The sequence below is a fragment of the Microtus pennsylvanicus genome, chromosome 6 (genome assembly GCF_037038515.1).
Source record: "Microtus pennsylvanicus isolate mMicPen1 chromosome 6, mMicPen1.hap1, whole genome shotgun sequence".
Taxonomy (NCBI): Eukaryota; Metazoa; Chordata; class Mammalia; order Rodentia; family Cricetidae; genus Microtus; species Microtus pennsylvanicus.
Window position 1 is genome coordinate 72,432,928 of NC_134584.1, and position 23,737 is coordinate 72,456,664.

The 23,737-nt window shown below is 43.9% G+C and overlaps 1 protein-coding gene across 1 annotated transcript in view; it reads left to right on the forward strand.

Annotated features, from left to right (window-relative positions):
- The first annotated feature begins 256 nt into the window (after nt 1-256).
- The window catches only part of Rhobtb3 (Rho related BTB domain containing 3), a 63,136-nt gene continuing 39,655 nt past the window's right edge, over nt 257-23,737 (forward strand). Inside the window, exons 1-6 of the mRNA XM_075976439.1 lie at nt 257-394; nt 493-718; nt 5,122-5,308; nt 17,402-17,556; nt 18,427-18,538; nt 20,943-21,308. Coding sequence (XP_075832554.1) covers nt 393-394; nt 493-718; nt 5,122-5,308; nt 17,402-17,556; nt 18,427-18,538; nt 20,943-21,308 — 1,048 coding nt within the window. The 5' untranslated portion in view covers nt 257-392. The remainder of the gene's footprint in view (nt 395-492; nt 719-5,121; nt 5,309-17,401; nt 17,557-18,426; nt 18,539-20,942; nt 21,309-23,737) is intronic.

The following is a 23,737-nucleotide window of genomic DNA, read 5'->3' on the forward strand; positions in this document are numbered from 1 at the left end:
TTCCGAGTTGAGCAAACTTGCTGCAGGCGGATTGGCGGCGGCAGCTCCCGGGCTCCGGCGTCGTCCCCGCGACCACCGCTCCTTTGTGTCCCGCGGCCGCCTCCCGGGCACAGCAAGGAGGGCTCGGCGGGCAGCTCGCTCCCCGGCGCGGCGGACTCCCGGCGGGGGGGACACGTGCTGGGCCCGGTCACCGCGGGGCGGAGGCGGAGCCGGGGCGGAGGCGCGGAGACCAGGGGCGGCGACCGGGGATCCGCAGCGCTGCCCGCGCCCCCGCTGGCCGCCCGCGCCGGGCCGGCTCTGCTCTGCGTCGGCAGCACCGCGGTGCAGGCGCGCGAGGGCCGCGGCCGGGGATGAGCTGCCTGCGGTGAGAAGCCGCCCTGCCAGCCGCGATCATGTACGTACGCGTCGCCGTCCTGCCACCGTCCGGGTCCCGGACGTGCCACGCGCCCTGGCTGTGCCCACCCGCTCACCGCGCCCCTCTCGGCCCTGCAGGTCCATCCACATCGTGGCGCTGGGGAACGAGGGCGACACGTTCCACCAGGATAACCGGCCGTCGGGGCTCATCCGCACCTACCTGGGGAGAAGCCCGCTGGTTTCGGGGGACGAGAGCAGCTTGTTGCTGAACGCGGCCAACACGGTCGCGCGCCCGGTGTTCACCGAGTACCAGGCCAGTGCGTTCGGGAACGTCAAGCTGGTGGTGCACGACTGTCCCGTCTGGGTAAGGGGCAGCGGCTGCGCGGTGCGCAGGCCAAAGGAGCCTGTCGTTTGGATCCTTCCTCCCCTCGTTTCCTATTTTCCTGACTGCCTGGCGAGCGGTTATTTTTTTTATTTTATTTTAGTTAACATTTTTGGCAAATCTCTTCCTTTGTTTCAGTATGGAGGTGGTGGAGCAGCCCTGTCACAAAACACGTCTGTAGGGTAGAAAGTCCCAGGGGAATGTAGCGCAGTTACGGTTCTGCACGTAGACAGCTGAGAGTTGACTATGCTAACACCAAGGGACAGGGTCACGAAGTTCCACCCTGTGGAGGATAGGGACCTGTGTGCTATAAATACCGTCCTTTACCGCCCAACATAGGCAAAAATACTCTTTTCCGGGAGAGGTCAGAAATAGTATGGAAAAAAGGGAGAAAGGACGGAGTGTAAGAACTAATTTTAAACGGCTCATTTGTAGACTTCTAACCTCGGGGGCGGGCGGGGGGGTTAGTTTTTAATGATGCAAATACTCCTGCATTAGCCACTGTTTTTAGTGATTAATAAATTAGAAGTATCATTAATGTTTCTTAGCACTTTAAATTTTCTTCATGTTTATGATCGTTGAATGAAAGAAATGTGACGAAAGGACAAAGGAGTCAGCTCCTTGACTTGCAGATATCTTCACAACACAGTGACACTATATTTCAAATGTTTTCGCTTATTTTTAAACCTGTAGTTCATTGCTAATATTGTAGTTGTATGTGTTTCAGTTAAAGATAATACATATGAAACTTTTGGGTCTTGTAAGGGCATAATTTATGTGAGATTCTTTCATTAAACGGGCAGTTTTTTTTTTTTTAAAGAAATGAATCAGAGCTAAGGGGAAATAGAATACTTTGGAACAGAAGTATGTAGAATGTACTGAGGAAATTTTCTTGAGCATATTTTCCTATTGTGGAAGACTCTCTTTGACTGGAGATGGATATTAATGTGCTAAAATAAATTTTAAGTAGACTTTTCAATTAAAAGAATGGACTTAGCCTCCAGGTATGGCAGCAATGATGTTATCAGAAGAAGCCACTGGCGAGGGCATGTGGGCTGATGTCTGTGCTAGCACGTTTACTCTGTCTGGGCCCTTTACTACGAAAGAGCTTCTAGCCTGAAAGTATTCCTTGTTCAGCATACTGTTGAATGAACATTTAGTGGATTGAGGAAATAAATACAGAGAAAATAAAATAAGATGGCTTGGGATATTGGGATTATTTCTCCTAGTTTCAAGTTAACCCTTTACTTCCTGTGTTTGTCCACTTAGCAAAGAAGTACTCATTTTATAAAAATAAAATAGATAAAACAAAAATCTTCAGAATGGATTAAATACGCTTTGTAGTCTTGCTGACTGTTATAGCGTGCTAAGGGAATTCTCGCTTTGTGTGCTCACAGTCTGTGATACCAAGTTTGTCACCAGGTACCATTTCCCATACTAGGATGTGTCTTCAGACATAGTGAGTTACGTATGTAGAGTTTTTCCTGAGCTGCTGCTTTTTCCTCTTGAACATAATAAGTAAATTCTGCCAGAAGTATGAACATTGGTTTAACCAATCAGCTGGCATTGGCAGACGTGCTGAATCAGAATATCAAACACAGCACTTTTGACAACAAAAGGAACTGATCTCAGAGCCCTGATTTGTGTGTGTGTGTGTATGTATAGTGTGTGTGTGTACATTTTCACCTTCTCTCAGACTTGTTTTCCCGTCTCCTGGTGAGGTGCTGAAGGGTAAAGTCTCAAGAGTGCTGGCTGCTGTAATAAAGTGCACATTATAGCTTTAGTGTAGTTATATGTCGCTCGCATTAAACATGGGAGAGGTGCTCTCGTCAGTCAAGGTTTATACCAACGCAGGATTTTCAGTGCACACACTAGTCGAATAGGATGAAGTCCTTGTTTCCTTGTAGGAACTCGGGTTTTTGTTTTTGTAAAGACGAATCTGATTCTCCAGTGTAGCTCCAAGTTTGCTGTTGCATAACGTCCCAGTAAAATGCTGGAACTGCCTTACAAGGGGTGGGACAAATGGATTTCCTCTAGATTTCTAGAAACCAGTGGAGCTGTGACAACTTAAAAAGAAACGTCGCCGCTGCCTTGGAGTTGGAAGGAAGCTGGAAGTATTCCCCTCCCAGAGTTGCGTTCTGTAGCTTGCTACTCCTGCTACGCCTCTTTGCTGTCTCTGTGTACTTGAAGCTTTTTAAGTAAACATAATTCAAATGATTAGATGAAGTTCATAGCTTAGTTCTGCCTACCTCTCTCTTTTGTAGTCATATTATGTTGTTTTTCTGTCTGTTAGAAGTATGTTCCAAAGCAGGTTAGCTGGGCATCCTGGCTTGTGCCTACAATCCCAGCAACTGGGAAGAGGAGAGAGGGTTGTGAGTGCGGGACACGCTGGGATCCTGTCTCAAAAGCCTGCAGATGAACAGATGAATAAAAGATAAACTGTGAGATGATGCCTTCATATTTTCTTGTACAGTTTGCAGCTGTGGATTGCATTACAAATAAAAGTGTTTATGTTTTATCCTCAATGCCACAGAGGAAATGAATAATACCCAAATCCTCCTTTCGCCAATGTTTTGCCTCTCCAATAACTCTGGAATTCTGAACTATTTGGAATGTGAAAAAAATGATTTCTAACTTGTTCTCTGGACTGGTTTTGAATCCCATGTGCCGGACTCTTCTATTGTTCTGTGATCCTTCAGCTTCCACGCTGTGCTGCCTCTGCATATCCTGAACCAGAGTGTTTGTAGATACAGTTGGGACCAACGGGCGTTTGTGATTTGGGGTCCATGTCCTCAGTTCTCCCCTCACCCTAACACTGTAGCAGAACCCGCACTCAGCCCTTTGCCTTCGCCACTGACCATTCAGTTTCCTTTCTGTCTCTGTTGTTTTGAACTCCTTTCAAATGCTATATCCATTCTGGTTTGGACGATACATCTCTGTTTAAAGTTCTGCAGTGCAGCTCTCATTCTGAATAAGCTTGCTGAGAGATGGGCAGCTGAGGGTCTGGAAATGGGACAAGGGCTCGTCTCCCCACAAGGGCATGTCTGTCATAGCCTCACAGCTCTGCCACATGGGTCTCGCTTGCCTGCTGATTTGAACACTTTTAACCTCCTTTTGGGCTCACATACCAAAGTGTAAGATTCTGTAACCCAACAGTTGCCTAACTTGATTATGTCTTAGAAAAAGGCCACATGAAAGAAATGATTAATCATTAACTAGAATTTAATAAGAAAACTTTTTGTGCATATTTGGCAGTGAAATTAAGATGGCATTTTCTTTATATGCTATTTTCACAAAACTTTGCAGATATTATCATAGAACTAAGTTCCATAATAAATTACATATGATTCTAGTTCTAAATATGAATATTAATTATAGTCTTATAGTAAGAATTTCTGAACAGTTTTGTCCTGAATTTTGAGTATATGAGCTCAATACATAAAATGCAAACAGAGGCCTTTACAATTAACACCTTGTAATGTACAATGTGTCTTACAGAGTCATATTTTCTCCATGCTCAAATGGGTACTATACAAATATAAAGTTAAAGATTATATACTAATTTCTTCAAATGTGTGTAAGGTAAAAGGAATACAAGATTCACAGTGTGAAAACACACAGAAACCCCACAGTGTCTATCTGGGTCACAGGAAAGCTTCTGACCTTGACTGCACAGTGTTACAGCTTTGGAACTGCAAGTGACTAAAATCAGCATAACTTCAAAATAGAGTGGACAGAGGTTGCTCATTTCATCAAACAAATGCTGTAGCTATGGGGTCTTACTAGGTATAGTTGTTTAGGGTAGTGAAGAAAAAGTGTTTTAAATAGATTATCAGGCATCAGACATATTAAATTTTATGTGGTTACCCTTTTGTCTTAGTTATTTTCCTGCTATTATTTTCCTATTACCATAACCAAGATAATTTATAAAAGAAAACATTTATTGGGGCTCACAGGTCCATAGGGTAAGTCCATGATCACCAGGTGGGGAATGTGGCAGAGGAAGGCAGACATGGGGCTGGGTCAGTAGCTAAGAGCTTACGTCTGATTCACAGGTACAAGGCAGTGAGAAGGCTAGCTGAGAATGGCCTAGATTTTTGAAACCTCGAAGCCTGCCTTCCCTCCTCCCAGTTACTCACCTTTCAATAGGGCCACACCTCCCAATCCTTCCTGAACAGTTCCACCAACTGGAAGCCCAGCATTCAGTTTCTCTGGGGGCCGTTCTCATTAAAACCCCCATAGCATTCAAAAATACGTTTGCATGCCTTCTCAAGACTAACATACACTAAACATTTAGACAGTATCTTATAACTAATCTGGCAATTAGTTTGAGAATTGATTTGAAGATAAAGAAACTAAAAGGTGATGTTTGCATTTTTGTTTAGGACATTTTTGACAGTGATTGGTACACCTCCCGAAACCTAATTGGGGGTGCTGACATCGTTGTGATAAAATACAATGTAAATGACAAGTTTTCATTCCATGAAGTAAAGGATAATTATATTCCAGTGATTAAACGAGCATCAAACTCAGTTCCAGTGATCATTGCAGCTGTTGGGACCAGGCAACATGGTAAGTGCACGATTTCCTCTTATGATGAGCACGCAGTGTTTACAAAACTACGTTTACTAATGATTAATACAGTTTTATTTTGAAAGTCAAAACGAACAGTTGTCACCTCATTATTCTATACAGTAATCAGGTGTCAGAGGAGAGGCTCTCAAATATACCCAGTGCGCTTTGGGTGTAAATCTTCCCTTAAGTTGCTCCATTAGTAACTGTGTTCTTTTGACACTTTGAGCCATATTCATCTCTTTTAAGGTCCATTTGACGGGCAAGGATAGGTTATCCATGAAAAGATGTGGCATGTGAGCAGGGTCTGAGGTGGAGACACTTGACAGCACTGCCCCAGGAAAGGGCTACTTATTACCACCCGCTTAGTAGGATCCTGGGTTCCTGCTGCCCCGGCCTTTGCTGCTGTGATCATCAGATATCAGGGCCAACTCAGGACTTGTTTTGATTTCGTAGCATTTTGTAAGTTTGCTCAGGGTTATTTCCTTAGTAAGGCTGTCTTTACATTTTAATTCTTTTTTTTAAACAACTTTTATTATTATTGTTAAGGCATAGAAAATTGTCTTAGGTTTCCATTGCTGTGATAAAACAAAATGACCAAAAGCAACATGGGGACTGTTAATGCTTCCAGGGAAAAGGCCATTACTGAGAAAACTCCCCACAGTAACTCAAGCAGAGCAGGGACCTGGAGGCGGGAACTGAAGTGGAGGCCAGGAAGGAGAGCTGCTTACCGGCTTGCTCTTCATGACTTGCTCAGCCTGCTCTCTTATAGAACCAAGACCACCAGCCCAGGGGTGGCACTGCCCACAGGAACAGCTGTGCCCTCCCACATCAATCTTCAACCCAGGAGATGCACCACACACAGGTTTGCTCACAGGACAGTCTGGTAGGGCATTTTCTCATTTGCAGTTTCCTCTTCCAAAATATCTCTGGCTGGTATCAGGTTGACAGCAAACTAGCCAGCACAGTAGGGAACATATGATTGGCTAAACTGACAGTACAGCTTAATGTCTTACTTACTTAATGTCTATGTCATGGAGGAGGGTGTAGAATGTTTGCGGTGCGTCAGAAGGCTTCCCGAGGCAGCTACACCAGGTGATTACAGCCTCCGTGTCGAGAGCTGTTGTTCTGGCTTCTGACATTAGTCACACCTGTTCTTGAACTCGGCACAGAGCTGCACAGTCGGAGTGTGTATATATTGCCTCCTCATTTAATCTCTGTATGTTATGCCATTGTATGAATGTGCCATCAACTATGTCTCCACTGTCCTTTTGATAATTGGATTGTTCCTTGGAGTGGATTGCTGAAGCAGAGGGCCGGTCTTAGCCCACCCTTGACCTCACTTTCTTAGGAGGTCTTCTCTAACTATTTTCCTGTTCATGATTCTTTTTTTTTATTTTTTGGTTTTTTGAGACAGGGTTTCTCTGTGGTTTTGGATCCTGTCCTGGAACTAGCTCTGTAGACCAGGCTGGTCTCAAACTCATAGAGATCCACCTGCTTCTGCCTCCCAAGTGCTGGGATTTAAGGCATGCGCCACCACTGCCTGGCTTTTGTTCATGATTCTTGAAAGAGTTTCCTTAGTTCTTGGGCTGCCTGGGGCTTCAGTCCTCCAGCCAGCCTCTGGGGCTTTCTTTCCTGTTGATTTTGTTTGAAGTTCTTTATAGGGAGCCCTACAGTGTCAAATTTGTTTCATTTAGTAACAGTTCTCTCTGCAATCATCCAAACTCCCCCCCCCCCCCCCCCACTACAGCCACTGTTTCCTGGCTTTTCTGCCCTCTGCCCTCTCCTCTGGTCCCCTCCCCACCTCTTTCTCTCACAGCAAGCACATTCAGTAAGCTAAGTACCTTGTTTGATTTTATGCTAGGTAAATCTCAAACTCATTGCATTGTTGCCATCCCTATTTGGTGTCAATTCTTCGTCTTTTAATCCTTTTTTAAAAAAAAGTTTTGGTGATTTTTTTTCTTCTTTATTTATGTGTGTATGTGTGCCTGCATGGGTTTATGTCTGCATTTCCCATGCAGTTCTCTCCAAGGCCAGAAGAGGGTATCCGATCCCCTCACATTGCCTAGTGTGGGTGCTGGGAGCTGCACCTGGCCTTCTGGAGGAACAGCAAGTGCTCTTAGCTGCCAAGCCATTTCTCTAGGACCTCATTTAATCTTTCATGGTGGCATTTTTGGGTTTCTGAAAGGGTAAGTCGCAGGTATTTGGAAGTGCACAGATTTGTACAATTTTACATCCACACATTCAGGCAAACAAATGGAAACAAACAGATATTTATTTATAAATGCACAAAGAATACAACAAATTTCAAACGTGACAAAGCTGCCAAATGCTACAAATGTCTAAAAGATGTTTCTACTTAATAGCTTACCACTCCTTTTTTAACAAATTTATTTAAATAACATATTTTCATTTATTTTCCATACCAACCAGTTTCCCTCCCTCCTCTCCTCCCAGCTGTACCCTCTCTTTCCCATCGACTCCCCTCCGCTTCCATTCAGGAAGAGACAGGCCTCCTGTGGGCTGGTGCAAAGCAGGGCACATCAAGTTGAGGCAGCACCGAGCTCCTCCCCTTAGGCCGGGGTGGGACCAGGTAATCCAGCATGGGGAACAGGTTAGTTACCAAAGCCACCTAAGCTCCAGGGAGAGGTACTGCTCTCACTGCCTTACTAAGAGACCAAGTTACATGATTGCTGCACACATGCAGGAGGCTTGGTCGGTCCCATGCATGTTGGTCCAGAGTCCATGAGCTACTGTGATCTCAGGTCAGGTGTCTTTGTGGGTTTGTCCATCATGAACGCCCTGGCTGGTAAAATCCCTCACTGCTTTCCTTCTCTGAACTCTCGGAGAGCAGCGCAGTGCTTGTCTGTGGATCTCTGCCTCTGTTCCCATCAGTTACTGGAGAGAGTCTCTCTGATGGCAACTAGGGAAGTCACCAATCTGCTTACAGTAGATGGCCAGTTCAGGCACCCTCTCCACCATTGCTAGGAGTCTTAGTTGGGGGTCATCCTTGTGGGTTTCTTGGGGTTTCCCTGGCACCAGGTTTCTCTTTAAATCCAAAATGCTCTTCCTGTCAAGATGTCTCTTTTATTTCTCTCCCCTCCATCCTGACTCCAACCTGCTCCCTGTAGTTCCCATCCCACCATCCCCCAATCTCCGCCCCCAGTTTACCCAGATCTTTTTCTACTTCCTCTTCCCAGGGAAATCCATGCATCCCTCTATGGGCCCCTTCTCATCTAGGCTCTTTGGGGCTGTGGACTGTAGGTTGGTTATCCTATCCTGTATAACTACCTATGAGTGAGTACATGCAGTGCTTGTCTTTCTGGGTCTGGCTTACCTCACTCAGAATGATTTTTTTCCAGTTCCGTCCATTTGTCTGCAAATTTCATGAGGTCATTATTTTTTTACAGCTGACTAGTACTCCATTGTGTCAAAGTACCACATTTTCCTTATCCATTCTTCAGTTGAGGGGCATCAAGGTTGTTTCAACCTTCTGACTTAAAGCTGCCATGAACACAGTTGAGCAAGTGTCCCTGTGACATGATTGCAAAATTTTGGGGTATATGCCTAAAATTCGTATAGCTAGGTCTTGAGGAACTTACCACTTCTTTATTTATCTTTATTTTTTAAATTCTTTTGTCTTTTGGGTTGTAAAGTCTTTGGTGATATCTTCATATGAATTACTTTGTAATATTTCCTGTAGAGAGAAGAGAGTGATAATTAGTTTTTGTCTTTTCTTATTTCTTCACTCTCTGGTCCCAGAACCCTGAACCTATGCTGTGTCCTATTTCAGCTCAGTTGTGACCTCATGTCATGTCTGCACTGTGGTCCCTCCAGCAGCAGGACAGTTGGTGCCTCAGACCGTGAGCGACAGCTCTCTGAACCTGAGGATAATTCACTTGTGGCATCCAGAACACAGATGGCTCCTTCAGTCTGGCCTCATTCAGTACAAACTTGAGAGTGGAGAGAGACAGTTTTGATTGTTTGGATTTGGTGTTTCAAGACAGGGTTTCTCTGTCCAGCCCTGGCTGTCCTGGAACTCTTTCCGTAGACCAGGCTGGCCTCGAACTCAGAAATCCACCTACCTCTGCCTTCCAAGTGCTGGGATTAAAAGCATGCACTACCCGGCAGAGACAGTGATTTTAATCAAATCATGTTTTGCTTCGCCAATTTGACAGTAGTGTGTAACTGTGTGCGAGAATACATTGTTGAGCTTTCTCCCATGGATTTTTGAAGAAACTATGAAGACCTTGAAGCTTAAGGTTCATGGTGGACTGACCTCTGGCCTCATGTTCTTTCTGGAATAAACTCAGGGTAGTCATGTCAGAACACAAGTCAGAGCAGAACAGTGTGTGCTTTACAGTCTAGGAACTAAGAAAATTGGCAAGAAGTAAACATTGAATTATAGAATTTATAAATCACACACACACGGCATGCAAGCACACATACACCCATTTTCTCTTCTAAACCATTGGAGACTACATTGTAACGTGGGATTTTTGTTTTCACTCCTGACTGCTCAATATCCCATCATAAGAATAAGGCTATTATTCACTTTTGGCCCATACTGTGGCGATCACTCCAGAACATAGCATATTGTTATCTACTGCACTGTTTAAAATACCTACATTTGCATTTTCTTCCTTGTTCCAATTATGTGATTTACAGTTGGTTTTTTCAATTCAAGACATAAATACTGTTTAGTTATCCTGTCTTTCTAGTGCTTAATCCACACTTGGTCCCCAATTTCTTTTTTTGCTTGGTGGAGGAAGACTTCACGACAAGGACATTCTAAAAGAATTCAGCCCATTATTTTATATACTCCCTTCTGATGCTGCACAGTGCTTGCTCTAGTGTGAGCTTTCGTCCCTCCTCTGTGGTTGGTTGGTTTTCCTCTATAAGTAGCTTCCGCTTTTCTCTGCCCCTCCCAATTCTTATGATTAATAAGGACTTGTTTTTAAAGTTCATCATTTTATGGTCTTTTCTCTGTGCAACATATGATCCATATCTAAGAAGGCATCTTATTTGGCTAGCTCCTGTCAGTTTTCAGCACCTTACCTCCTAGAAGACAACAAATGCTTAGACCTTGCTCTCGCAGCTCAGATACCTTTTCGTAAGGATGATGCTCAGACATGCGCAGGTGAGTTCTGGGGTGCACACCACTGCAGGTTCTTCCAGGGAAGCCAGAGATGACATCTGGTTTGAACCAGCGCTTCCTGTTAGTGCTTTCCTTCTTATCCAGAGTCTGTATTCACAGGAGTAACTTTGAGTTGTAAACTTCTTATCTGAAATGCAAAGGTTTTCGTGATCTGCTTCTGACTACTTCTTGAACATGTCAGACACAATTCCCGTTTTCTGTAACAGTCACTTTGGATTGCTTGAAGAACCTCATGCTTTTCCTTGGTCTTCAAGGGTCACTTGCCTTCTGGCTTCAGCTACCAGCAGCCCAGCATTTTTCTCTTTATGGCTCTTTATAGTTGATGTTGGTAATTCTGGATCTCTCCTGATGCTCTTAGCTTTCTTATTTTCTGTTGTAGAATCCTTGTTTCCTCTTTTTGGTAGCATCTCACACTGTAGCCCAGACTGGCTTGAACTTGTGGTCTTCTTGCATCGGCCTCCCAAACATTTCGAGTACAGCATTCGCTTATATTGCTTTCATCTTGGTCTCTTTTCTCTGGTGTATGTAAAAGTTTTTCTGCTACTTTATTTGATTAAATTTTAATTTCAATATTTTTGTATCTAAAATCTCTCAATGGTTCATTTCCAATTTCTTCTTATTGACTTATTGAAAATACTTAATTCATTATAGTTGTTCTCGTTGGTTGAATGTTATTGGGTTTTCTTTAGTCTTTGTAAGTCTGTTTGGTGAGGTTTTGTTTCAGAATATAGCTGAAATGGTAGGAAATTCTTTGTTTACTTTTGCACTTCATTTTCCAAGCTGGATTGATTCCTTCTTTTGCTCTGCCCAGCGGCTGTCTGTGGCTGGGGTGGAAGCAGGTGCCCGTGGGCTCCATGGGGGCTATCTGCTTCCTCCCACCAGTGCGCTTGGGCCAGCTGCCAGCCGTTGCCTTTAGTCCTCTGCTTCCTGCTTCCGATGTTGGAGTTGTGAACACTCTGGACATCACTCCAGTATGTGAAGGTCACCTGTACTGTGTCACACTCAGCTTTAGTTCAGTGCTGTCCTGCCAGGCCCTCCTAATGCCAGACCTGACGTCATCTCACTTCATTTTAATGTCGCAGTATGCTTGGTCCTCTCTGTCACCTCTCCCCCTCCTCCTCCTTTCCTTCCTTCTCTCCTCTGACAGCCTCCCTTTTATTTAGTCACTTGTGTGGTTTGGGCTCAAGTTGCCATCTTCAGGTTGTAAAAATGGAGAGATAGCTCAGTGGTGAAGAACACCCACTGCCCTTTCAGAGGACCCGGATTTGATGTCCAAAACAACTGCTTGGACTCCAGAGGATCCAGCAGCTTCTTCCAGGTTCCATAGGCCACACACACACACACACAGACACACATGTGCGCACATCACACACACACACACACACAGGTGCACATCATGCACACACACATTCATGCACATCACACACACATTCACAGGTGCACATCACGCATGCCTACACACATACACTTGTGCACATCACGTGCACACACGTGCACATCACACACACATTCACTCATGCACATTGCACGCACACACACATTTGTGCACATCACCCACACACACGTGCACATCACGTGCACACACATTTGTGCACCTCCCACACACATTCACTCGTGCACACACACATTTGTGCACCTCCCACACACGCATTCACTCATGCACATCACTCGAGTGCGCGCGCGCACACACACACATAAATAAAAGTTATACAAAGATCTTTTTCAAAAGTGGAAATGTGTTTTCTTCTTGTCCTGGCCCACCCTTCTGCAGTTGTGGTCCACTCCGATTGCAGTGCCCCTTCTATAACTGCACAGCGAATTCATTCTTTCCATTGAGCCCTTGCCTTTGCTGTACACCCTCCACCCCAATGCGCGGTCCCCTCTGTTCCTACAGCAACTCTGTGTTCCTTTATTTTAGTGTTCACTGTGTTTCAAATGTTTGCAGTCACATCCACCTTAGTCAGTTCAGCTTTCTCTCCCTCTTGGTAGTAGGTAATAGTTTTCAATGAATGAAATAGGTTTATAAGTAATCTAAATGAAGAAAATAATTTTCTTTAAAATCATGGAATGAATTGGCTAAAGATGTGATTGCACGTTAATTATAGAGCTAAATCTGGCTGCTCACTCAAGGGCTGTATTGCTCCCTTCCACTTCATCCCCCACAACACATTTCACTCAGCTGGGTAACTTCGCTAATTCTCTTGGGGGTCTTGTTGGAGCTTATTCCGCAAAGCAGTCCTATCTCTTTCAGTGTGTGTCTGTGTGTACATACATGCATGTGTTTGTTTGAGACTGGGTCTTGCTGTGTGTGTATTTAAGTATACATGCATTAGTTTGTTTGAGATAGGGCTTGCTATGTAGCTTAGCCTTATCTTGAATTTTCTAACCCCATATTTCAGCTTCTAAAAGGCAGGGATAGGCACAGTTGTGTTTGACCCTATTACCTTCCTTTCTTTACTTCTTTCTTTCTTTCTTTCTTTCTTCCTTTCTTTTTTCTCCTTTCCTTCCTTCCTTCACTTCTTTCTTCTTCCTTCCTTCCTTTTTCTTTTGTGACAAACTTGGCAATGTGGTTATCATTGTACTTGGTTCTGAAAACATTCTGGACTCTCTGTTTGTTTCTTTGAGACATTCTGATCTTGAACTCATTATATAAACAAGAATGACATTGAATTTATAATCCTCCTGCCTTCACCTCACCATTCCTGGGGTTACAGGTGTATGCCACATTTTAAGGATTAACATGCACTCTTAACCACCAAGCTATATCCTCAACACAAATCTTTGGGTTTTAGTACACAGTGAAAATACTTCACAATGGCCCTAGGATGCATTCATAATTATAAATTTCAGAAGATGGCATCCTACTTTTCAAGTTATCTTCCCCCGCCCCGCCGCACAAGTTATTTTTATTGCTCCGAAAGCTTCATATGTTGCTCTGCTAGAATTTTTCAAAAGAATTTCTAAAACTTTCAAACAATGACAACATTGTAAGAGCACCCTACCCTCAATGCCACTACTTTGAAAGAAATACCATTTATTTTGATGCAAAATTATGTTTGTTTTTTTTTTACAAGAACGAATAGACACTTTATGATAATATCTTAAGACGTGTGTGTGTGTGTGTGTGTGTGTGTGTGTGTGTTGGGGACAGCGATAAAGACAGTACTAACTCTGATTCCCAGAGCTACTGTAGCCATGAGGCAGGAGGATCATTGTGAATTCAGGGCCAACCTGGTCTACATAGTGTGGTCCACGACAACCAGAGGTATATGAGATCCTTTCTCAAAATAAACAAAAACATGAATGTTATTTTGAATCCTCTTAAGTTAACTAAAATTGTTTGGTGTGGGGAAATACAGGACTGGCTCAGAAGAGAATCTAGAGTATCTCAATTAGGAAAGACATCCTTTGGGATCCAGAAAACATGTAACTAACCAACTGATAGCTGCCTACATGACAGTTTCCCTTTTTTCTGAGTGAGTGGAAGAATATGTCTATGTGATGTGGAAAACAGGTAGACTGCATGCTACTGGCTTCAAATAAAAATTACTTTCCCTCAGAGTTTGATTGTTAGCCATTCTTGAACATCAGGTTCACTGCCCTCTTGAGACTCTGACAACTTCATAACGTGATCTGCCTACACATCCCTTTCAGCCACAGGGACCTTTGTAGATGTAAGAAGGCCTCTGTCTTCAGAAAAATCAAGGCACTGTTCACAAAGGTCTTGTAAAGAATGAGAAACGTCCATTGTTCTTTCTCAAGGCAGCCTAAATGCTACATAGACAGCTTGCTACAAACTGAAACAGTCTTAGAAAAAGTACACTCAGACTAGAATGTATGGCAGTTTAAGAAGCCTGGCTTAACAATGTTTCTAATTGCTGTATTTTGGAAACTGGTAATCTCTGTTCAAACTTTTTTATTCTGCTTTTGGATATGCCACATTTATGTTTATGTATCAGGCGAAGCCAATGACATTTTTCTGTTTTCCTTCTCTGCTCTCCAAGGCTAAGATACTTAGCAGATTTGAGCTGCAGTTTCCTTCTCTGTAAAATTCAGATAAAAGTACATGGTTTCTGAACTTTATTGTATTTATTTCCTTCCTTCCTTCCTTCCTTCCTTATTTATTTTCTTGTGACAGGGTGTCCATGTGTAACTGTCCTGGAACCCACTATGTAGACTAGGTTGGTCTCAGACTCACAGAGATTTCCGTGACTCGGCCTCCTGAGTGCTGGGACTAAAGGTTCCTTGGTTTCTGAATTTTAAAATGATATAACTTAGTTTGTAAAGGTGTTTGCTGCCAAGACTGAGAACCTGAGTTCAATCCCTGGAACCCACATGGTGGAAGGAGAGAAGTGACTATAGAAAATGATCTTCTGGCTCATTCATATGTGGTGGCCAACAACCCATACACGCACACACATGCTTCCTCTGTGCACAGTAACTGGGAAACACGTGTGTGCTGCCCAGGGGAATGGCTCCGATGCTCTTTCCTGTCTCTTCCACTCACTGCCTCAGTTGTGGTCTTGTTGGCTGAGGCCACACACAGTGTCCTTCAGGCGTCTCCACAGGGAGGAGCTGCCTTGCCCAAGGCAATCTCCTCTCAAAGAATGCAGTCCTCATCTAATTACACAGTAGGGGTAGGACACAGAGGCTCAGCTACCTTCCTTCAAGTGGGAAAAACTCTGAAAGGCTAACCTCCAGAGAACTGGAAGGATCTAATGAGATCTAAGGTACAACTGCACTATTATGGAAGTCTTTCCAGTACTCAGACCTGTTTTTCTCACTCCTGAGAAGAGCTGTTCCTAGAGCCTCTGCGCTGGCTACTTTGGTCAGCTTGACAGAAGATACAATCATCCAAGAGGAAGGACTAAGAAAATGATGGAGCTGTAGGCAAGCCTGTAGGGCGTTAACTTAACTAATGATTGACGGGGGAGGGCCCAGCCCTTTGTGGATGGTGCCATCCCTGGGAAGATGGCCCTGGCTTCTATTAAAAAGCAGACTGAGTGTAGGCAGAGGCTGCTTGTTCATTTCCTGGCTGCCTGAACCCAAAATAACCACACGGAAACTCTATTAATTAAAGCACTGCTTGGCATATTACCTTAGCCTTCTTATTAACTAACTCTTACATCTTGAATGAACCCATTTCTGTTATATTCACCATGAGGCTCATGGTTTACTGGTAAGGTGCTGGGGGTCTGTCTCCTTCAGTGACTGCATGGCATCTCCATGGCATCCCCCTGACTCCACTTCTTTCTTCCTTTATCTGCTTGGAATTCCCATCTTACTTTATTCTGCCCCGCTATAGGCCAAAGCAGCTTCATCTATTAACCAATAAAAGCAGCACATATACAGAAGAACTTCCCACACCAACTGAGGGCTCTAAAGATAACTCAGAGGTTAAGAGCACTGGCTGCTCTTCCAGAAGTTCTGAGTTCAATTCTCAGCAACTACATGGTGGCTCGCAACCATCTGTAATGAGATCTTGTGCCCTTTTCCAGCATGCAGCCATAGCAACATGTAGGCAGAACACTGTATACATAATAAATAAATAAATCTTAAAAAAGAAAGCAGACTGAGCAAGCTAGGGGGGGCAAGCCAGTTAGCAGGTCCTCTTTATGGCCTCTGCATCGGCTCCTGCCTCCAGGTTCCTGCCCTGTTTGAGTTCCTGTCTTGATTTCTTTTCATGAACTGTTTTACAGAAGGGTGAATGAATTAAACACTTTCCTCTGCAAGTTGTTTATGGTCATGGTGTTTCATCACTATCCCTAACTAGGACCGTCACCAAGCAATGCCTCCTGCACCATTCTCCATCTTAGATTGTACTTCCCAGGGACACCAACTGGTAAACAACATCCCTTTCTTGATCACATTGAATATGGCGTATCTGATGTTTATTCCTGAGACAGAGCAAAGCTGACTGATGACTATGGAGCTGAATATATATTTTGGGCCGTAGGAAGAGTGTAAAGATGCCATAAGTCACACTTTTCCTGTTGTAAACACATGAATCCTAAAAATTTTGCTTTCTTATTAAATACTTTTTAGTCTTCAAATTTTGATTTGATTTGATTACTAAGGAAGAATGTTTTAGGGGCTGGGGAGACGGCTCAGCAGGTAAGAGCACTGGCTACCCTTCCAGAGGACCTGGACTCCTTTCCCAGCACCTACGTCGTGGCTCCTCACCATCCGTAATTCTAGTTCCAGGTGATCCAGTGTGTCTTCTGACTTCTGCTGGTACCTGACACTTACATGGAACTCAGATTTCATGCAGGCAAAACACCCAGACATAGAATAAAAATAAATCTTCAGATAAAATGTTTCAGAATTAAATGATAGCATTAAGAATGCATTTGATACTGGCGGTGGTGGCACACACCTTTCATCCCAGCACTTGGGAGGCAGAGGCAGGTGGACCTCTGTGAGTTGAGGCTGGCCTGGTTTACAGAGCGAGTTCCAGGACAACCAGGACTGTCACACACACACACACACACACAAATGCATATGATATGAAATTTATGAGGTGGTAGAAGTGTGGCAGCCTACAACTTTAAAATTCATGTTAATTGGGAATTCTATTAAAATAAAAGTATAAAATTTAATCAGACTTGGTAACCTACTTAACAGGAAATTTATGACAGAAGAAGACCCAGCCCTCTGTTGTCATGATGGTTATGTTTGATCTAACGGGCTAGTGATGTGATGTTGTGGTTGTGTAACTACATTGAGTCAGTTGTCGCTGGCTGGTTGACAGCCACTCACCGACTTCTGAAGCACTTGTTCTCCTCACGGCCACTGCTGGTTCATCCAAGGACTTTCCCCCACACTTACACTATTTATTGAGAGTCTAGTATATAGTGAATCTATCCCTTAATGGTCGTACTGCCCTTTTTTCCGTTTAATTTAAAAGCTCTCTGTTTTTGCATTCCTGTCCTCAGAAGAATTACCTTGTACATGCCCCCTGTGTACCTCAGACCGAGGGAGCTGTGTTAGTACCACAGAAGGGATCCAACTTGCCAAAGAACTGGGAGCTACCTACCTGGAGCTGCACAGCCTTGATGACTTCTACATCGGAAAGTATTTCGGAGGAGTGGTAAGTGGAGAGCCTGTGAGCTCCTGTGCAGGCTGCTGCTGAGCTATGCTCCAGGGCATCAATGAGTGCTCCTGTGCAGGCTGCTGCTGAGCTACGTTCCAGGGCATCAGTGAGTGCTTTCATTTCATAAGCATCATTTGCTTTAATCTTGAGAAACACAATGAGAGTTAAGTGGCATAGGCTTAATCAGTGTAAAATTATAAAATTCTCTATCCAAATGAAACATTTTTAATCATCTGTTAAGATTTTTAGAATCTTTCAAAATGGGTCCTTGTGTACGTCAAAATCACATGTTCTGATACAAACCTACACAAGTTTATAGTAATCTTGTTAGTGTGTCTGTGTCTGTGTGTGTGCGTCCATGCACATACATGCACCCCTATGTCTGCATGTGGGCATGGGTACCTACTTACATGTGAAGGCCAGAGGACACTGCTCCCCTTTTTTAGGTACAGGGATGCTCACTGACCTAGCACATGCCAAGTAAGCTAGGCTGGCTGGTTAGTGTTACCCAGAGGTCCCCGTGCTTCACCATGTGCAGCATTGTGGGGGACACACGTGCCGTGTGTAGAAGCCAGCGGTCATTCAGAGGTCACTTTTGAGTGTTGCTTAAGGTGCCATCCACTTCTCTTTGTGAGCCAAGGTCTCGGTGGGCTGCAGCTCACCAGTGGCAAAGTTAGCTAGCCCATGAGCCCCAGACAAAACAAGTCAATCCATCTAAATATATATTTTTAATATTAAAAATTGTTTGCACATGTTTGTTAGTATTGGCACTGACATCGAAACCATTTGCAGATGTGATCTGGAATACAAATCGTCATGTCAGATATAATTGTGCTGGATTTAATTCTGCTTTGATTCATGTTTCAGTTGGAGTATTTTATGATTCAAGCCTTAAATCAGAAGACAAGTGAAAAAATGAGGAAAAAGAAAATGACCAACTCCTTTCACGGAATTAGACCGCCTCAACTTGAACAGCCAGGTGTGCAGACCTTAGGACATTCCTCATAGATCAATCCGAGCATGCGCAGGGCCGTTCGACATTCCCAGTGAACCTGGGACAAGGGCCAGGACTTTCTCAACTGACACTAGAGCAGGTGGTAGTCAAACCACACTGCTGAGAAAGTGCTGACGTCAAGTTTGATCCTATAGATTCTTAGCATGTGGCAGAGAGGCACCGTGCAGATAAAAGACTGACAGGTAGCTACAAAAGGCCATGCCAGTCGTAACTGGGTGCTGTGCAAAAAGTCATCTAAAAGACAATCTTGGGACACTTGGTGAAATCTTAATATGAACTGAAAGCAAGATGAGGTTGTAGGTTTATTGTTAATTTTCTCACCTATCATGATTACTAAGCCAGTGTTCTCACAGTCGTCTGATGCTTGCAACTCACCTTTTAAAGGATTCAGCTGGTGTGCACATGTACCTGTGTCTGCGCCTTCGTGTCTAGTGATAAAGCAGGATGATAGAGTTAATTACTGCAGGATGAATGAAGGAATGTGTGTGTGCACTGTCATTTGTGCTACAGAGTTTAAATATAAAAAGAAAATCACACTCATCAAAACATTTTACATGGTTTATGATATAATCATGGAATCTGTTATCTGTTGGGTCAGTTTGTCTTCGATATTATTTCTAAAAATAATAGATACTTGATGTCATAGAATCATGACTATAGTTTTCTATCACTTTTGTTTTGGTTTGGTTTTTGAGACGGGGTTTCCCTGTATAGCAGTCCTGGCTGTCCTGGAATTCACTTTGTAGACCATGCTGGCGCCCAACTTACTTAGATTCTCCTGCCTCTGCCACGAAAGTGCTGAGGTTAAAGGTGTGCCACCACTGCCCAGCTAACTACAGTTTATTATGATAATTTATTGTGTTTTATGAAGACATGGAAAAGATGGGTTTGAAAGCATCAAATACAAAGAAATGATGATGAGATGCACATTGTATAAATAACCAGTGTGTATTCCATAAATGTGAGAAATTCCTATTTGTCAAAAAGAAAAAGCACCTTTAAGTAGGCACCGGAGAACTAGCTGTTGAATCAATGTAGATGTCAACCAAGGGAACACAAGTTAGAACTGAGGAATGGCTTCCAGTTTCAGATAAGGTTCAGATAAGGTCTGATGTGGTAAATTCTGGGGCCTAAATACCTTCAAGGCGAAAAGAACAAATAGTGGAGACAGCTAATTGTTCTCACTGATCCAAAGGAGCGAACCAAACACCCAACACTGTTTGACACTGATAGAAACTCCCCAAGTGGCTTCTTTGGGGGTCTGGGTAATATAGTATATCAGGTCCCCAGCAGTGTGTGGGCAGCAGAGATAGCCTATGTGTTGTTTACAGGACTGTTTCATGTGTCTTTTAGTTTAGCCGAGCTCTAAATAAAACAGGACGCAGCGTGACTGCCCGCAGGTGTCTTTGGGGTGGAATGCTTCTAAGGATTAGCGCTGGGCTCTGGGACTTAGCATTTGGGGTCCTGTGAGATAGGGTGGCCTGGGGTGCACTGCAGGGAACCTGGTCCCAGACCCAGCTCCCAAGCCTCGTCCATATAAAGGATTCCTATTGCTGAAGGAGTTGACTCACTTGCTTGGGACGCCATGCATGGGCAGTCTTTCCCTTACATCCCTCTGCTCAGGTTTGTCAACAAGGTCAGGTTTTCTGGGGAGGACATGAGCTGAGGATATATATTCTGGGCTCATGGAAAGCTCTCTCTTCAGCAGGATCAAACTAGTCATGGGAAATCTAAGGGCATGTTCTGTGTAGGAGGCCATGGATTGCAGTCACCACCATGGCTGAGGTATGTTAAGTGAAGAGCCACTGGCTGATTGGTGAGGGAGATCATTTCACTAGAAGAAAAAAAAAAAAAACAGGAATCAAAGTAAAATTGTTAGGATGATGTCAGACAATAGAGTAGTTAGAGTCATTGCAATTTATGAAGGCATGGGAATTTGCTGGTGTTAAGTGGTCCCCCTTGGCCTCCACTCCTCATCAGATGCTGAGGATTTGAGTAAGCTCTTCAGAACTTAGTTCAATTTTTTTTTAAATCAGAAGAATGCTGACTCCCAGCCCCCATACTAAAGGCCTGTACCTGGGAGAGTGTTTGTTTTGAGCCACAAAAATAATGAGAAATGTTACTTTATTGCTCAAGTCATTAGGTTTTCATCTTCAGTACAAAATGAAATGTCGTATTCATGTGCGTTCTGTAAAATTTGCTTCGGTAATCCCTGATGGACTAGTTCATGTGCTCTTAGGTTAAACTGTACAAAATCAGTGATTTGTAGATTTAAGCAAACGGGCAAGTATTGGTTCTTTGCAGAATCCCATCTCTGGGCCCGTAGACATAAAAATAGGTTATTATCTTCATTGTCCCCCGGAAACAGAAAAGATGCCTGTCTTGAAAGCCGAAGCATCGCACTACCACTCCGACTTGAACAACTTGCTGTCCTGCTGCCAGTGTGTGGACGTGGTGTTTTACCACCCGGAAGTGACGGGCGTCGCGCAGGCCCACAAGATTGTTCTCTGCGCGGTGAGCCACGTTTTCATGCTGCTGTTCAATGTGAAGAGCCCTACCGACATTCAGGATCCCAGCATCGTCCGGATGACCCGGGACCTCTTCGCCATCAACAGAGATGCTGTGCGTCCAGGTGCTAGCCAGGAATCTCCCAGCAACCCGCCGCTGCGAGTCGTCGTGAAGGACGCGCTCTTCTGCTCGTGTTTGTCCGATATTCTGCGCTTCATTTATTCAGGTACCTTGGCCGACTCTTCCGGGCCCTTCTGCTCTCTCAAGCTCCCTGGAAGTCTGTGAGGGTCTGGGTTAATTTTACATTTATCTTAGCCCTTGACATCTGAGGTGATACTTATACATGAAATGTAGTATTTACTTTATATGTAGAAATTAGTTCAAGTTTTTTTGTCTTTTTGACAAGTTTATTTGCCTTAATGGCAAAATCACATAGCATACATTTGCTATTTTAGCCCTTTTTAAGTGTACAATCCAATGATAGCAGATGCATTTATAGAATACAGTTATTTGCATTATCTCTGCATTTCTTTATTTTGAAAATTGAAAGTATGTCCCCATTAAATCGCGGCAAGCCCCGGGCAGCCGCTGCACTCTCTGTGGTTTTGACTACTCTGTGTGCCTCGGATGGTTTATTTCATTTGCCATATCTTCGGGGTCATGCAGGTTGTCATTTAGTCATTTTTAATGCATTGGAAAGAACACAGCAGTTGTTAGAAACTTAAAAACAGAATTCCCACATAACATAGCACTTCGCTTCTTGGTATATACCTAAGTGACTGAAGGCAGGTGTCAAAGAAGAGCTGTACAGCCGTGCTCATAGAAGCATTGTACACCACGAGTAAAATGGTGAATGTGACCCAAATGTCAGCAAGGGATTAATGAGCAAACTGAAAATGGGATATGTATGCAGTGAAAAATTATTCAACCCAAAGAAACTAGGTGGTTAAAAGTTAACTATGTTTTTTAAAAGAATTGCCGTAGTTGAGTTTTGCTGGAAAAGTGAGAATAACATGGTAGTGCTTAGGGAATAGTGATTCTGGAAATTCACAAGTGCGGCCCCATAGGGCCTACTGTTTTCAGTGTGGGAGATTAACAGTGTGTTTCAGCGGCCTTGGAGAGCAGGTTCAAGTAGCTGGAGCCATCAAGTTCATGATTTCTTCTAGGTCTACAAATTTTAGTGTTTAAACTTGGATTTCACAGCTCAGAATTTATACTAAGTCTAAAACAGTTAAGATGTTTGCATGTTAAGAAAAATGGTTGTAATGACATGTCTAAGCAACACTGACGGAGGTGTTTGACTTTCCAGTGAGTTTACTGTTGAAATTCTATGAATTATTCAGCAGCCTTCCCATAACATCCATTTGATCCTGGAGGGCACACGAGCACTCTGAGTTATTTATGCCTTCTTTAATACTGTAGCTCTAAAACAGGTCCAGTACCCAGAGACTGAACCTGCCGGCCATTCTCCTAGGATGCTTTGTACACTGTAAAGTCAGCTCAATAGAGATGGGGGAATGCAGGCCAGTGGACAAAAGGCAAAGAAAAGAAAAGGTTCTCTGTGTACCTCCACCCCTTCCCCTGCCAGCTACCTAGGACAGCTTTCTGAATGGGGGAATTCCCTCAGAGCCTACTGCAAAGAGGTTTTATTTGCCTGCATGTTTGCTCTGGTAAACATGCAGTCCTTATTTGCTGTCTTCTGGGGACCAGGGGTCCTTTCCTAGGACATGGATCACAGAGGAGAAGATGGGGCCAGCAGGGCTTGGGGGAATTGTTGCTGCGGTTTCTGGAAGCTATGATGCTATTCTTTGTGTGCTCAGGCTGGCCTTTTGAAGCCTCACGTGTGGTTGGGATGGAGGGAGCTTGAAGTAGAGTGGGAAAGACAGGAATTCAGTGGGGAAGCTCCATCAGGGAGGCCGGCATTGAGACCTTTCCTCATGTAGACAGGTCAGAGGTCACCGAAGTGTCCAGATTCTGGTGGTGTGATTGGGGTGGAGTGCAGCGTGAGCTTTGTTCCCAGCAGGTGTTTGATACTGGGCTTGGGCCACAGCTTGTGAAACGGGGCTTAGATTTCAGTTGAGAGACTGGGCCGGGAGCAAGGAAATGGGGTGCCTAGGCACAGCAGAGGCTATGCAATGTCAGGAAAGTGAGCTCCTCGGCCAGCTCAGAGCTTCTCCACTTCTGCACTGCTGCTCTGGTCTCCTGTGTCTCAGGCAGGCACGAGATAGGGTGGTTTGATCTTGGCCTGAGGTAGAAGGAACCCGGTGCAGGTGGAGAGGAAGAATAGCTGGATCTGCAAGTTCTTATCAATCATTCTTTAATTATGTACAAATGATAAATCTGAACTGAGCAAAAGGAAGCCTAAGTTCCATTTTAGAAGATGCTAAAGCCACCATTGCACATGTATTTTCATTACAAGAAAAACAAACAAACACAGATGCCATTGCCCAGACAAAATATCTGAGTATCACTCTTGTTTGTTTTCTCTGTTAGGTTCTCATTTGTTAATAGATTAGTGCTTTTAAAAAATATTGTTTTTTGGCGGGGCGGTAGTGGCACACGCCTTTAATCCCAGCACTTGGGAGGCAGAGGCAGAGGCAGGCGTGAGTTTGAGGCCAGCCTGGTCTACAAGAGCTAGTTCCAGGATAGGCACCA